At 36.7% G+C, this 15,405-nt stretch overlaps 1 protein-coding gene across 8 annotated transcripts in view; it reads left to right on the forward strand.

Annotated features, from left to right (window-relative positions):
* PRUNE2 (prune homolog 2 with BCH domain) overlaps nucleotides 1–15,405 on the forward strand; it is a 140,756-nt gene that overhangs the window by 17,431 nt on the left and 107,920 nt on the right. For all 8 annotated transcript variants that reach the window (XM_083816553.1, XM_083816554.1, XM_083816555.1 and 5 more), the window contains exons 2-3: nucleotides 13,314–13,418; nucleotides 14,585–14,787. In XM_083816553.1, the coding sequence (XP_083672679.1) occupies nucleotides 13,314–13,418; nucleotides 14,585–14,787 (308 nt within the window). The remainder of the gene's footprint in view (nucleotides 1–13,313; nucleotides 13,419–14,584; nucleotides 14,788–15,405) is intronic.

A 15,405-nucleotide genomic window follows, 5' to 3' on the forward strand; every position in this document is an offset into this window, starting at 1 on the left:
GGGCAGATTTAGGAGGAATGATGACTTCTCCATCTTGCTGTTAACTGAGAGAATTGTTTTGTACATTCCACCTCTTCATTTATAGTTTTGCTGAGTCTTGCTTAGTCTGTCATTAGTGTCTCTTCACATGTTAATTTGTCTACTTATTTCTATTATTTCTTCCTTCTTAATAAAATTATGAAATAATCCATTGTGAAAAGCTTAATCAAAATGGGTGAAATTGAGCCAAACCATAAACAATATATATCTGTCATAGGTGGGTTCCTTGCTCTTGTATTTTGTTTATGCTTACCCAGCTTTTTAAACAGAAATGAATGGTATGACATATCTTTAAAAAAAAATGTTTTATAGCTTTGTAATGTAGACAGGGCTTCTACTGACTCTTAAATTAGATTTAAATGATTTTGTCTATTATTTTCCATACTTTAAAGCAATAGTTGACATGCTTACCATGAAGATCATCTTTAATAATATCCACTCTCTACTTCTATAGAGAGAGTATTTCGCTATGCTAAATACCTTTTACGAGACAAAATTGAACTGTGCCAAATAAAGTCTTGTCTTTAGTCAATACGCTCTTTACTATTACAGAAGCTCTTGCCTCTGTTGGATAGTGTATGGGGTTGATACATGCAATGACAATCAGCCTATTACTCTACGTGAGAAAGTTTATTATGTTGCAGTTCTTGACAGCTCTTGGCTGTGCTGGATCATTTCCATGATGACCAGTAAAATTAATATTGCTTGTTCCTTTGGTTCTGTACCAATTGTCCTAGCTGCTTAGACACACGCATACTCTATATGAAGACAAGCCATTGTGAAATGGAGCTGAGGTTCAGAGAGGCTGTAATAATCATCGCCATAAATATTTGCAGTGCCATCTGTAAGTCAGTTCAAGGTGTCACTGGCACTATACAAGAGTAGTAAGACATGATCTTCACTTAAAATATGTAATCTCTAGATTCTTACTTTCTTTTTTTTAAGCTTTTTAGTGGGCACTGTGGTGCTCTGTGGAACTTGGGAGTTATTCTGCAGGACAACAAGGAAGGCAAATGCAGATTTGAGCATCCTCCCTCCTGTAGGTCTTCCAGCCTTGCCCCAGGCCTGGGAGGCAATGGTGATTCCACTTTCCCATAACTTTTTATTTAATTCTGGAGGATATTTTTCAAAGTGATAGTTATTTCTTCCAGTTCTATTTTTTCCATTTTCAATTGCATTGTCTAATGCAAGGATTAGATTCAGTGGTTCCCTTGATGTATTGTCTTCTGGTGGAAGGACATTTAAGAGATAAGAAAGTGCTTTAGGTTCTTTTTTCTTTTCCTGAAAATTCTTGTATCCTTAGCAGTATTTAAATTATTTCCCTGAAACCCAAACATTTCTTTTCAGTTTTTATGTCTTTTTCTCATTGAATGCTAGTAGAAGAAAATTGTCAATAAATTAATGCTAGTGTTACGTTTCTTCAAATATGAACATTTGTGGATTATTTTTTTTTGTACAGGAGTGTATTTTTTCTCTTCTGTCTCATTAGCACAAAAACTAACATCAGCACAGCAAAAACGAATGTTTTAGATTGCTACTGTTTATTGCCTTTCAGCACACTTTAATTAAAGTGGCGTTTGTTTGTCCTATAATATCACCATTCCCTAATCGATGTACTGAGCAAGCACCATGGTGACAAGATAAGTTGCTTTGTTTTGTTCCATATGTCTGTGTTCCAATTTTTCCATAGTTTTAATTGGTTCCCTGCAGAATAACATTTACAAGCATATGGTATGGAAAATGCTGACTGCATTTGTTATCATATATTTTAGTATATTGGTGGCACTAGATCACTAAGCCTTTAAATGTGATTATGAGGTTATTTAATGCATTCAATAGTGTGCTTAAAACACAGCAAAAATCTGCAATGAGCCAAATGGTATCAAGGAAATATGTTTGAATTACTTCTTAATGCTTCAAGGATAGATGGGGGAGTCTGAATCAGAAAATATTTTGTGTAACATCTATGCTGAAACATACTTAATCATCTAAGAGCAATTTGAAAAGGTCTGTAGAGGCTTCTTACCATCACAAGAAGAATGTGCAAAGGAATGTGGAATGCAGAAAAGGCAAAATACATGATGTGTCAAAGATTATTGACTTCTGAAGAAGTGCACTTGCATTAGCTGATGAAACGAAATGCAGCATTGGCCCATGAATCTCATGTGTCTGACTTCGGAGATACCAGCACTACGTTTTTACAGTGATTCTGCTCTGGCTGAAGAGTGTCAATCCAAAAGAGAGCACATTGGCAGAGAACCCAGTCTCCTCAGCATGTGTGAAGGTCTAAGATCAACCTGTGCTGGGTTAGGCCTTTTTGGTTGTGCCATGGGGAACACCTGAATGGGTTTGCTTGCTGAAACAAATCCACCAAGCTGGTTTCAGACTGCTCCAAGTAGTTCTCAGTGAGTCACTCTGTTAATGAGCTCTTTGGATTTCATGAGCAGACTGGAAAGTCAGACACAGCCCAAACAATTGCAGAAAGAGTTTGGTGGTCGTGGAGTTTTCTGATGCATGAATTACATTCTTTGCGTATGGCTACAAAAGATACTGTATCCCTTCTGTCCCAAGCCTGAATTCAGCCTAACTTATTTTTATCTAGGATTCTAAATAAATGACTTACCAATTTCTTGTGTTTTTGTGTCATCCATATATGGTAGATGAATCCATGTTCTAAATTTGTTAGTGACTAGGCATATGCTAAAAAGCATAAGAATGTTAAAATTAATGCAAGAACGTGATTATGCTTTTTCTGTTGCTCATATGCAAGTCATCTATGGATCTGATACTAGTACTCTGAGGGTGATTCAAGGATCTATACAATATGGATATAACCAGTTGCTGTATGAGTAAAAAGGCAGTGGTGTCTCAGAATGGGGCGTATGTTTCTCTTTTTGTAACATTCCAAGTGAGAAAATAGATTGTTTTGTAAAATCAAGTGACAGTTTTATTTTGAGCATTGATTTCTTCGTGTGTTGTCATTTCATTAATAAGCACAATGTTGCAAAATAACTTGTAATCTGTGCTCAACTTCTGCAGCAAACCCATCTGACGTCTCTCACAAAGACACCTGGACTCAAGCTTATTATAATGAGAGAATTCTGTCATGGAAAGAGAAACTGTCAAAGATAGGAAAAGACTTTTGGAAAAATTATTTTGGGGAATGGTGTTTGCAGCAGACATAAAGGACAGCAGGGAGGTGCTGTTGACTGGTTTCTGACTTTTAATGGGGAAAAAGAAATAGCAACTAAAATGGTAGTAATGTTTTAAAAAAAAATAAAGGAACAACAACAACAAAAAAATTTCTTTCTGAGGCAATCAGTGGAGAAAAAGCTGAAGAAATTTTAGAATTATGGTATGTAAAAATCCATTGAACTATTGAATCTAAAAAAGCAAAATTGATTGTAACTTTGACCTCTGGATCATCTCTTCCAGATATGATTTTCTCTCCCAACTGAATGTGTGCAATGTATTTTAGTATAAGTCACTGATGAGAAAATGGTGTCTATGATATTGTTATGAACGTGATCTACTTGAATCACTTAAAATGTAGTTCATGAGAAAGAGAAGACAGAAATCTACACAGACGGCCTAAAACAAAATGAAAATGTGCATAATGTTTTTGTGTTAAAGTGCAATACAGTCACAAATTTCATCTATACCACATTGATGAAAATTCAGAAGAAACAGAGGTTGCAAAGTGTTACAAATAAAAACCAGAAAAGAACAAAGGAAAAACTGTTTATATGTTATCCATATAAACACACAAAATTCAGTCTCATTATGTGATCACCTATGCAATTTGTACAGGCTGCTGTCTCAGTTCAGGATGTGGTCTTCTCTGTTCAGTTTGTGCTTGTCACCTAAGGGTTACAGTGACTAAGAAACATGAAGTTCAGCTCCAAAGGCAGTGTGCAGCACGGTGTTCAAGTGCTTCCTAACTTTTGGTAAATATGTTGTCAGTTGGAAAGTTACGTCCCCCATTGCAGAGAAGTAGCTAAGGCTCTTTGTCACTATGAGGTTCAGATGTCAAGTCCATCAGAGGCAGGTGAATGAACTGCATTATTTGAGTTTGAGTTCCCATGCCTTTTTTCTCCAACAGACTTTCTCTTTGCTCTCTACAATTCATTCAACTTCTGCAGCGTGTGATGTAGGGAATTATTGATACCAGTCACCTTCTGGCACACCACAGAGCAGAGTAAATTAATGTGACAGGAGTACTCAGGTGAATGTGCTCCCTACTTCTACCTCACTTCTTTCTACTGTCTCAGGGGACACTTGTATCCCAAAAACTCTTAAAGGGGATGAGTGCTATCTAGTTTTGTAAAGTGATAGGCAACTCAATCTCGCCTTTGCATGTTAAGTTGGGAAGGAGCGGGAAGAGGAATCATGTAACTTGACCTGAAACTTTAAAGGTGTGCTGTGATTGGCTTTAGAAATTAAAGATAACCTGGAATATGAACGGAGTACATTCTTTTGCAAAGCTGAATTGTTGTATGCTGTGTTGCTGATATGCAGTCGTTAGGTAAGAACACCAATGGTGTGTAGAACACAACTCATTTGCTGTTCAAATTAGCGTAGCATAAAAAGGAGAACTTTGATTTTTACTTTAGTAAGCCCTTTGATAGGGAATCTTATTGACAGGCTGTTGAAATGCTGCTGAATCAGGCTTAAATAATCATTCTGCTAGAAACATGTTCCCTTCCCATACTAGAGTATATCCTGTTTTGTCTTGGCAGGAAAGGCAATGAGATATCTTTATTGAGCCTGAGGTCATTTGAATAAGTTTTTCCCCTCCTCACCTTGTTAATCTTATAAAACTAGGTTTCTTTAATTCCCTAAGACAAAGCATATTTAATATCTGTCTGACTTGATGGGAGTTTTATCTTCATGTAACAGCAAAACTGGGATCAAAACATGTGCTGGTAAAGTTGTTTCCAAGATGTGTTTGATCATGGGCTTTCCAATTTGAAAGCTAGGTACTATTGGGTACTACTGTAATTCAGTACAAATGATGTCTTGAAAGCTGTTCCTAGAAATAAAAATTTAAGGAGCAAGAGAGCGTGGACATGTAAAGCTTAGAAAATATGATGGTATGAAGTTTAACAGGGTCAAGTGCTGGATTCTGCACCTGGGATGGAGCAACCGTGGCTGCATGTACAGACTAGGAGATGAGACACTGGAGAAGCAGCCCTGCAGAAAGGGATCTGGGGGTTCTGGTTGGTGGCAAGTTGAACATGAGCCAGCAGCGTGCCCTAGCAGCTAAAAGGGCCAGCTGTACCCTGGGGTGCATCAGGTACTAGGGTCTACAGGGCAAGACCTATGAGTAGTGGCTGAGGTCCCTTGGTTTGTTCAGCCCGGAGCAGAGCAGGCCGAGGGGAGGCCTCATGGCGGCCTGCAGCTCCCTCACGAGGGGAGCGGAGGGGCAGGCGCTGAGCTCTGCTCTCTGGGGACAGCGACAGGACCCGAGGGAACGGCATGGGGCTGGGACAGGGGAGGGTCAGGCTGGGTGTTAGGGAAAGGTTCTGCACCCAGAGGGTGGTCGGGCACTGGGACAGGCTCCCCAGGGAAGTAGTCACAGCACTGAGACCACCAGAGTTCAAGAAGCCTTTGGGTAATGCTCTCAGACATGGGGTCTGATTTTTGGGTGGTCCTGTGTGGATCCAGGAGTTGGATCCTCGTAGGTCCCTTCCAATGCAGAATATTCTATGATTCTATAATGTGTGTTAAATAAGTCTGAAGATATTTCAAGAAGAGGCAGCACAGACTTACATGCGGACATATTCTATAAAGTTAATTCAAAATGAAGACAGTAGATGTTTCCTGTTGGCAGGAATTTGTTCTTTTACAGTGTGGAGTTTGTCTGCAGAATACCAAATCAGAGCTTGTTGGTGATGCAGCAATATTGAACTGAATTCTCAGCAGCAATAGCTGTCTGTGCCAATTCTTGATTAGAAATGACTGGAAAAGGGCACTCATGTCTTGTGGAGATTCCAGGAATGATTTAGGGTCAGGACTTTCTTCCCTGGCTGGTGTACCAGATAGTTAGCCTGCCTCATGTCCATTATAAATTTTGAAGGATTAGTTCCTATGGAATGGTTTGATTCTGGGAAACGACACTTTTAAAAATAAAACTATTTAGGGAGTTCTTGACTCTTAAATATGACATTTAAAGTATTAACTTCAAAAGACCAGAAATGATTGTTCACCAAGGCTTTGTTCAACTTCTGTGTATAGTGCAGTTGCCATCAGAGATAGCAGTGCAGGTAAGATGTGGTAAGTTATATGTATCTAGGCTTCAAGTAAGTTGTACATGCAGGAAAACTAAGGTGTGAAGACCTTTTGCTAGTCATTATTCAATTCATTGTCTTTAATTATCACTTAAATATCTTTATCTTATTAAATACAAATGTCACAACTTACCATCCTTTCCTGAGGGTAGCATCGAAGTTTTAAGACCCTTTCACTTATTTTTCTTTGTAAGTCAGTATCTACCCCCCAAAAGCAGATAGTCTAGATTTATATAATTGCCCTTTTGTTTTATTATATTTTATTCTGCCAGTGGGATTGATGTTTCTTATGAAATCTATTTTTTAGATCCATAAGTAAAGCAGTATTATGCAATACTGATTCAACAGGTAATGATTAAAATATGGCATGCTTGGTATTTATCTTTTAAATCCTATTCCTTAAGGAAGAATCAATTATATAATTATTACAGTAAGCTATTACAGTAAGTTGTACACTGTACTTGATAAGTGTGATATTGCAGGGGTAAAGAAATATAATAGTTTTTCTTCTGTTCTCAAAAATAAGAGACAACAAAAGGACTTAGAGGGATGACAGACTTTTTTTTTTTTTCTTCAGGCCTGTATAAAGCTTTCTTGTGAAGAGGCTTATGAAATATTAAAGTAACTCGAACTTGGCATAAAATACTAAATTGACTTTGTCTTGGCTTAAAGCCATTTCTTTGACAACAGAGAAGGACAATCAACTTGAAAACCCTCAGGCCAATGGAGGTATAATACTGCCTGATATTATGAGGCAAATGCATGATGTACTCTGAAATGGCTAATGTACCTCTCAATTGGAGGTACAATTCCAAAGCTACCAAATAGGTACAGAGATCCTCTTGTGTAAGCAAAAGAGTCCAACTCTCAGTTGGAATATTGGTCTAGGCTTTTCCCCATGCATCTTCAGGAAAGCTCAGTATGTCTCTGCAGCCGTACTCCGGTGTTAGTGCTTTAGCAACAGGGCTGGAGCAGTTTTCAGGGTTGTGCCTGACACTATACTAGCAGTATTGTGCTAGCTGCACTAAACTGTGCAGCTTCTTTTTTATTTATATGCTTCTGTTGAGCCTTCTTTCAAAGAAATGCTGTCCTTGACAGTTACTGCACCATCATCCCATGCAGCAAAATGCAGTGATCTTATTGCAGTTGAAGGACAGAAGATCCAGTGAGATTTGAGGCAAAAAGAAAAATAGTGGCTCAGAAAGCAAGGCTGTGTGTGTGTGTGTGTGTGAAGGGGAGGGAAAAGAATAAACTTTTTCTTTTTTTTTAATTGCCTTGACGCAGCAAGCATTTTTTAGGGATTCCTGATAATACCAGAAAAAACCTTCAGGATTTCTTGTCTTGCAAGATTGTTTCACCTTCCGTTTTAACGCATAAAAATGGAAGGTAGTGTTTTCTTTGACTGAGGTAGTGTAATTTGATGAATCACTGTAGCAATATATCCTAGCCAAAGTTTTTGCAAACCTGATCACCAGCATATGCAGCAGTTTTGAATGAGTCAGCAGTTTGGTGCAGGTAATAACCAAAAAATGATGTTTTTGACTACAAATACATAGAGTTGCCGTGCTGATGTTTGTATGTGATTAAAGACAAAACTGGGGAGGTGCCAGACTTGCTTCACTGTAACAAGGTATCAGAAGTGATCTCTTACTTACAGATTACAGAAGTAGCTTAATGCTTGTAAACACGTTTTTTTGAGCACGATAAGTGAATGTTGATCTGTGCATGTCTGATCAGAATTTAGTTATCCTGACTGATACCATCTGAGAATTACACATCATTTCTTTAATTCATTTTATCCCAGACATCTGATGTTTATGCGTTTTAAAATTTATCTTTAATCAAACTGAAGAAAAACCCATTGATGGTAAGAGAGATCAGAGGTGTCCTTTCTAGTTTAATTTATGAGTTCAAGTTTTATCATTGACCTCTTAAATGTCTGAATTCTTAGAGAGGTTGAATGTTCATGATTCCTCTCTGTGGTAGCTTCAGGAGTCACTTCGATCACTTTTTACAGTCCTATTGCAGCTAAGCTTCACAGAGTTTATGAATCTAAAGCTTCTCCTGCCTGACTGTGGGCTTCTCTGCTAGTGTCTTTTCTTGGCAAGACAGATCATGCCAGAAATTTTGCTGACCTGGAAGAGGAAGCATCCCATCCATGTGCCTGTGTTTCTCCTAGATGGTTGATGAACAGCAGGCTATGCAAACTAATCATGTCTAAGATGACAGAAAAGGAAGCAGTCTTAGAAGCTGAGAGGATGTACTTTAATATATTTCTGTTATTTAAAAAGCATATGGGGATTGTCAAGGGAAAGTCTATGTTATTCCTTGATTTCCTAGGGAAAAAAAAACAAAACAAAAAACAAAACAAAACAGTAAATCATGTCACAACAGACATAAGCTTATGCTAGTTTCATGTTTGTTCCTGAACCATGACCAGCTGTGGAAACTGAGGATACAGCATTGGAAGAGATGTCACCAACTTAACAGAGCAAACTTTCCAACACGTCTGTCAGAACTGAAGATGTCACCTGAGCTACATTAGGCCATTTCTTTTATATGTTCTTTGAAAACTATCATTTGATGTGAGAGTTGAGGGGGATAATATATTTTTGTTCCTATTATACAAAGAAGGCAGAATGTCTTAGAGAAGAATTGTTTTGTGCAGTGTTCTGCTTGTATTATTTTGAATAATTTCATATTTAAGCCATGAAGGATGAAAAAGATTGTTTTGAGTTCCATTGAACTCATTTTAATCAATATGAAAATGGTTTTGTAACAATGTCTTCTATTATTCCTCTTCATACAGCTTCAGTTCTATCAGTATCCTCCTTCTCACTAGCTTTTAATGTCTTTGAAATCTATAGCAAACTATGCAGTGGTTATAGACGGCAAGACTTGGTTATTTCCCAAAGGCTGTTTTATGATTTGTTTTATCCATAGATGGTGACGTCTTTCTGCCAATAAGAATTAGCTGAGGAAGTACTGACTTCTACAACTTCTAAAATGCTGAAAATCAGACTGAGGGTTAAAAATAAGTTGCTTTCAGGGTCCTATGTGCAGAATTGGTAGACAACACCCATTTATGCTAAGATAAATGTCTGCAGTAGTGTTGACTTTTATATCAGTTGCAGTTTGACCGAGCTGATCTTCTACCTGATGTACAGCTCTGAGATTGTCTGTCCAGCACAGGCTATTACAGTATTAAGCCTGCTCTAGCATAACCCTGTGGTCGTCACTAGGCTCTTGATAAAGTATCTGTGCTGTTAGTACAAGAAGGTTTCTTATGTTGAAATAACAGGATGGGGAAGATGCTATCTAGCTGTCTGTGTAATCTAATAGAATATGAAAACATTGCCTGTGATTCTGGCATTGGAGGAATACCCAGTTCAGATAATGAAGATACTTGGAGTAGGAAATGTTATCCATGCGAATAGGTTATGCAAGTGTGATCTTTTTCTATCACTGAATTATTTTAGTGGTAATCACGGGGGAATGGGAAAGTAGGTAATTCAATATTAATATACTGACAGTGGTAAGGGAGAACATGCACCTGTTCATGTGCTTCCCCATAGATGTTCTTGTCTGGTCAGTTTTGTATGTGTCAGCTTTCAAACGTTATGCTCCACTTACGTATTACCAGAACTACACGAAGAACTAAGTGGCCAAATTTATTCTAAAATTTCATTAATATCAGTTTATTTTATTATTTCTCTTTCATCAATGTATCTGTCTTACATCATCAGAATATGAAGTACAGACTTTATTTCATGTTTTGCTCTGGCCAATTTAACCTTAAAATCTGTGAAATACAAATTTGAATGAGCTTCCTTTAATAAGAACACATTTTTATCACATATGATAAGAATATAAGTTTACTGAGAACAGCTGCTTGATGAACACAGAGCAAAGGAATTACCGAGACTTCTCTTGCCCACAATCCAGCAGGAAAAACTAATAAAAAAATCAAATCCAAATAAGATCATTCACTCATCATAACTGCAATAGCTGCAGTATTTTAAAGCATGAAAAATGAAGTTGGTATCTAGAAATTAAATTTTGTTTTGTGGAAGGGAGGGGAAAAGTGTACACATCTACAAATGTGTATATATATATTTTTTTCAGTAATTTGGGATAATTTAAGAAATAAAGGAAGGATTTTTATTCTTTTTACTTATTTAATATAAAACAGCTTACAGGTTGACTTTGTATTTTAACATTAGTGGAATAGGTGTCCTATTCTATTAGAAAAAGCCCATTGCAGAAACACTTTGCTAAAAGCCACAAATGAGAGATTAGGGAGTGAAGTAGTGTAGTTTTGTTCAAGTGAACAGATCCTTGCTTAGGGAAAAGTAGTGTCATTAAAATAACTGATTGTAATGGACGAAACAAAAAAAAAAATATACTCTTTGGAGAGACGCGAGAAAGGTGGTGTGCAACAGAACCGGCTGAACACCTTCAGAAATTTGTTCTTCATTCCCTTTCCTTTGGGAAAGAGTTGGCAGTAGCTTGTAAGATACCTCTACTGTATATCCGAGTGTTTTAGGCAGAAATATTCAGGAAGCCAGTGGTTGTTCAGAGATGTAGTGCATTAACAGCCTGACCAACAAATGCATCCTCTTCCTGATAGTGTTCCTACTGTTGTATTAAAATCCCAGCTCAAAGGCTCTGTCTCAGAGTTCTTGTTAAGCTCTTGAGAACAGGTTGAAGAAATGGACTGTCCTACTTTTTGTTCTGGTTCATTTGTGTTGATGAAATATTGTTGGACTTAAAATATAAAAATCAGCCGTTGGATGGCTAGTTTACCTGTTTGAGTCATAGAAGAGAGGTGGTCTCCAGAACTTTCGTGCTCCACTGTGCTCTCTTCAGAGCAGTGCTTTCCTTTTTTTTTTTCTTCAGATGTGTAGGCTTCATAAACTTTCAGGCTTTTAATTCCTTTTTTTTTTTTTTAATTAATCTGTCTGCATTCTTACACCTAGGAGGTAAAAGAGAGTTGGAATGTGATGGCACATACAAATGAGTGAAAGATGTTTTTTTATTATTTTTTTTTATTATTAGTTATTTACTTATTTATGTGAAAGCTTCTTTAATCAGCTGTGAGGACAAATAAATTTTTCCATCTTTCGCAGTTCTCACACAATTTTCTGCTGTTTTAGAACTGCACTATACCTCTATAACAGAGCTACTGCTAACCTGGGAGACGTAAAAACATGTGTGCAGATTTTAGTGCTTGGGAGTGCTACATCATGAATTCTAAAGACAACACCAAAAATTTCTTAATTTTTCAAAACAAAATAGTAATGTGCCTGATGAATAGGGCTGACATTCATCACTGAAACTCAGATTACTGTTGAGTGTCCTTGGCAGTTGTATATGAGATAGTATTTTGTGGAATATGAGCAACAGGAATCAAACCATTTTATAGGTAGAGGATATGTAGATATAAAAATTTTCAACACATATGATGCTGTTCTGTATTGTTTACACTCACTTCAAAAGTTGAGTGACTTTGTAGATTTAATAATCAATTTGTCAATTCACTTCATTTCGTACTTGGTCTAGGTTATATCATTTGTTTTGAGGAAGCTGAAGAAAAAGACTTCTACACACTAAATAATACTTAAAGAAAAAAAAAGGCATGAACTCATGAACTTGATTTTCATTCTTTAGGGTGGCAGATTAGTGAGAAATGTATACTGACAAAGACAGTGTGACAATAAGCACATGATAGAAAGAAGGAAACAGAGTTTACTGCTGGTGAAGACATACAGCTTAAATGAAAGTACCTATTCCAAACACTGTCCTCTCCAGAAAGCTGTCTGTCTTACGTAGTTTATTTCCCAATACATGAGGAATGGAGAATAGTTGTCCTGGTTTTATTATCCACAGATATTTTGATGGCTGTGTTCCATATAATGGAAAGAGAACAGAGTCTCTTCCTTAGATTCAACTAGAGGTAAGATTTGACACAGAGAAGAAAGGTTAGTTTTTAAAAAAATTGCATGGTTATAGTTATTGGGGATAACGTACTAATTATATCCTTCTATTGAAAGATTAAAATTTAACTTTATAAAATGCTGAATCCTAATCCAAAATAACAGGAAGTACATCAGCCTTCAGACGATAACACAAACAATGTTCGATTACGTATATTTGGCTCTGAGCTATCTACCTTAGTGTCAGTCCGATAGGTTTCTCAAATTAAGAAGCATAGCTTTAAAATTAGCTTTTATTTTAAAATAATAAAAAATATCATGTTTCCATGCAGCTAGATTGACATTGTGATGTGTACAAGAGAAAAACATCATCTCACATTTTGTGTTTGTGCGTACAAAGAAGATAGACACTTCCCTGCAATATTTTTCTTCCCTGCAGTTGGTGTAGCCTTTCTCTTCCTTGTGTTTGGAAAGCTCCTGATGTTATTAGATGCAGAACAGACTCAGTTCCTGTTGACAGTGAGGAGAACTTGAAGACCTCAGTGATTCATATAGTCTGTCTAGCTCCTAAAGAGTCAACATGAAAGCCTGACTCTTTAGAACTGACTCTGATCAGTAACTTTGTCTAGTTACTGATTTCAGCCAAGGAGAATAGGGGAAAAAATAGAACTTAACGCGTAAAGCTTTCTGTGTGTATTTTCACACTCTTTGTGACTGCTTTCTTATGAGATCTGTCAGTTGTTTTCAAGGGATTTTTCCACGTATACATGATGCTGCTTATCTGCTACTTTGCTGCTAACTGGAGCTCTGTCAGGTTACTCCTCAGGTTCTGACCTAGGTTTCTTACAAGACCCAAATTTCTTTGGCTTTCTTGGGAGCAATGAAGCCAAGGAAACATGTAAGCGCATTCCTTGAGCAAATTGTGGAAAGTGTTCCAACTAAGGACACCAGCTGGATATTTAATACGTCTTTTGAAGTGTGCTGGTGATTGGGCTTTGCTTTTTCTTTTCATTGTTACTCATTGCAAATGTCTTCTATTGTGTTACAGAACAGGAGCAAGCACCTGGAGAAAGTCCATGTTGTTCTTGGAAATAAATCTTGTGATTTGGACTCTCTTATTTCTGCTCTGGCCTATGCCTACTTTCTAGACAAGGTAATGAGAAAAACAGAGGGATCTTAACTCATTTGCTACAGCTTACAGATTTCTTACTGTTAAGTCGATTAAAACATATCATAAAGACATTATTCTGGACAATGACTTTGTTATAATCAGAGGTGAGATTTTTAAAGAGAAACAATCTAAATTTCTTTCCATACAAAAATTAATGAGACGGTATTAGGTGGTATATTCAATAGCAGCAAAATATTACCCCGAGTAATTGCCAGCACTTGGTCTAGGTATCAGTTACACTTGATTTAAGCAGTGCACAGATTTTCTGCACACATTTTCTGTGCTGGAATGGATTACATCCACAAATTTGCAATATAAATTACAGAGCTTTAGGTGACTGCGTTTATTAGGTTGTTGATTCATAGGAGTCAAGAGGGATCTTTTTTTTTTTACTATTTGTTTTGAAAGTTGCACTTGTAAGTACTTACTCATTGTGATCATGTTGTGCTTAGCATTGTATGTGCATGTTGTAAAAGACAATTTTAGAAAATGACCTGAAGAATGTGATATCTTAACAATCACAGTCAAATGATATTATATTTAAGATCTTCTCCCCATTTCGAGAAAAGCCTCATTAAATGAAGGGGATGACTTCCAGGCTGTGATTGAACAGGTGATATCCTGCTGAATTCCATACAATCAGGAGTTTATTGAGAGAAGTAAATCATCTTGCCTGAATGTAGATGTTGATAGCTGTTCATCCACATCCCATGTCACAAATGCAAAATCAGTGAAGTTTGAAAGGCAGAGTTAGATTAGGTTTATCAAGGCTTTAAGCCAGGCTCCCATGAATTAAAACATTGTCAATTTGCATTTACTGAATTTTAAGAATGCATTTTTTTTTTCCTGAAAAACTTGTGAGATTTTCGAAAGTATACGTCTTTTTTTTTCTTTTTCTTTTTTTTTTTTCCCTTTCTAGTTTTCAAAACAATTCTGCAGGAGAATTAATTCTGCAGAATTAACAATTCGGCACATAAGAATTAAAAAAAAAAAAAGAGTAAAAAGTGATTTATAAAGAATGAAGTAAAAGGGCAAAAATTAAACAGAAAATCAGATTGTTTCTAGATGCTCAGTCTGTTAAAACATATCTCTAATAAAAATCAAGTCTCATTTTATTCAACTCTGACAAATGCATGTATATGTTACAGGTCAGTCCTCCTGATGTTCTTTGCCTACCAGTGTTGAACATACCAAGAAGAGACTTCAGTTACTTCACAGAGACAAGATTTATATTGGAGGAGCTGAATATCCCGGAGTCATTCCACATCTTCCGAGATGAAATCAATTTGCACCAGCTGAATGCTGAAGGGAAATTGTCTTTAACACTTATAAACAGCAACATGCTGACAAGGTATTGCATTTTAGATACAACAAGATGGCTTACGTGGGTTTGAGCTGTTTCAAAAATTACATTTTACATTTTTTCTGAATTCATATTTATATCACTGTTAGCACAGAAAAAAAAAAGGAATTTAAAATACATTTTCTCTCTCATTATGCCCAATACATGTGACGATATAGTTGTTTTACCATCACTATTGATGGTTCTTTTTTTTTAATACCTTGTATTTTCACACAGCTTAGACTAAATATTTTAATTTTGTTTAAATAGTCCTGAGGTTTCCTGTGACCAGCAAATAAGAGATCAGATTTTTTTTCTTTTTCTTAGTTAGCTTTCACTGAGGGAATTAAAGCCCTCATTGATGTGGAGATGGACACAACAATTGCACATGTGCTGTTAAGATCCTCCTGAAGATAGACAGAAGTCTGAGACATTTACTCGACAGGCAACATTAGCTTCAAGTAAAGCTAAGCACAGAATAGTAGCTGTTATAAATACAGCTAGAAACAGATCAGATTCTGCTTTTACATCATCAGTAATTTCACAGCCATACAGAAACCATGGAATTCCTTCACATTACAGCATTTTTCTCAAAACATCCTCAGTGCCAGAGGCTCAGAGTTGCTC

The sequence above is a fragment of the Anser anser genome (assembly GCF_964211835.1).
Source record: "Anser anser genome assembly, chromosome: Z".
In the NCBI taxonomy this organism is placed as follows: domain Eukaryota; kingdom Metazoa; phylum Chordata; class Aves; order Anseriformes; family Anatidae; genus Anser; species Anser anser.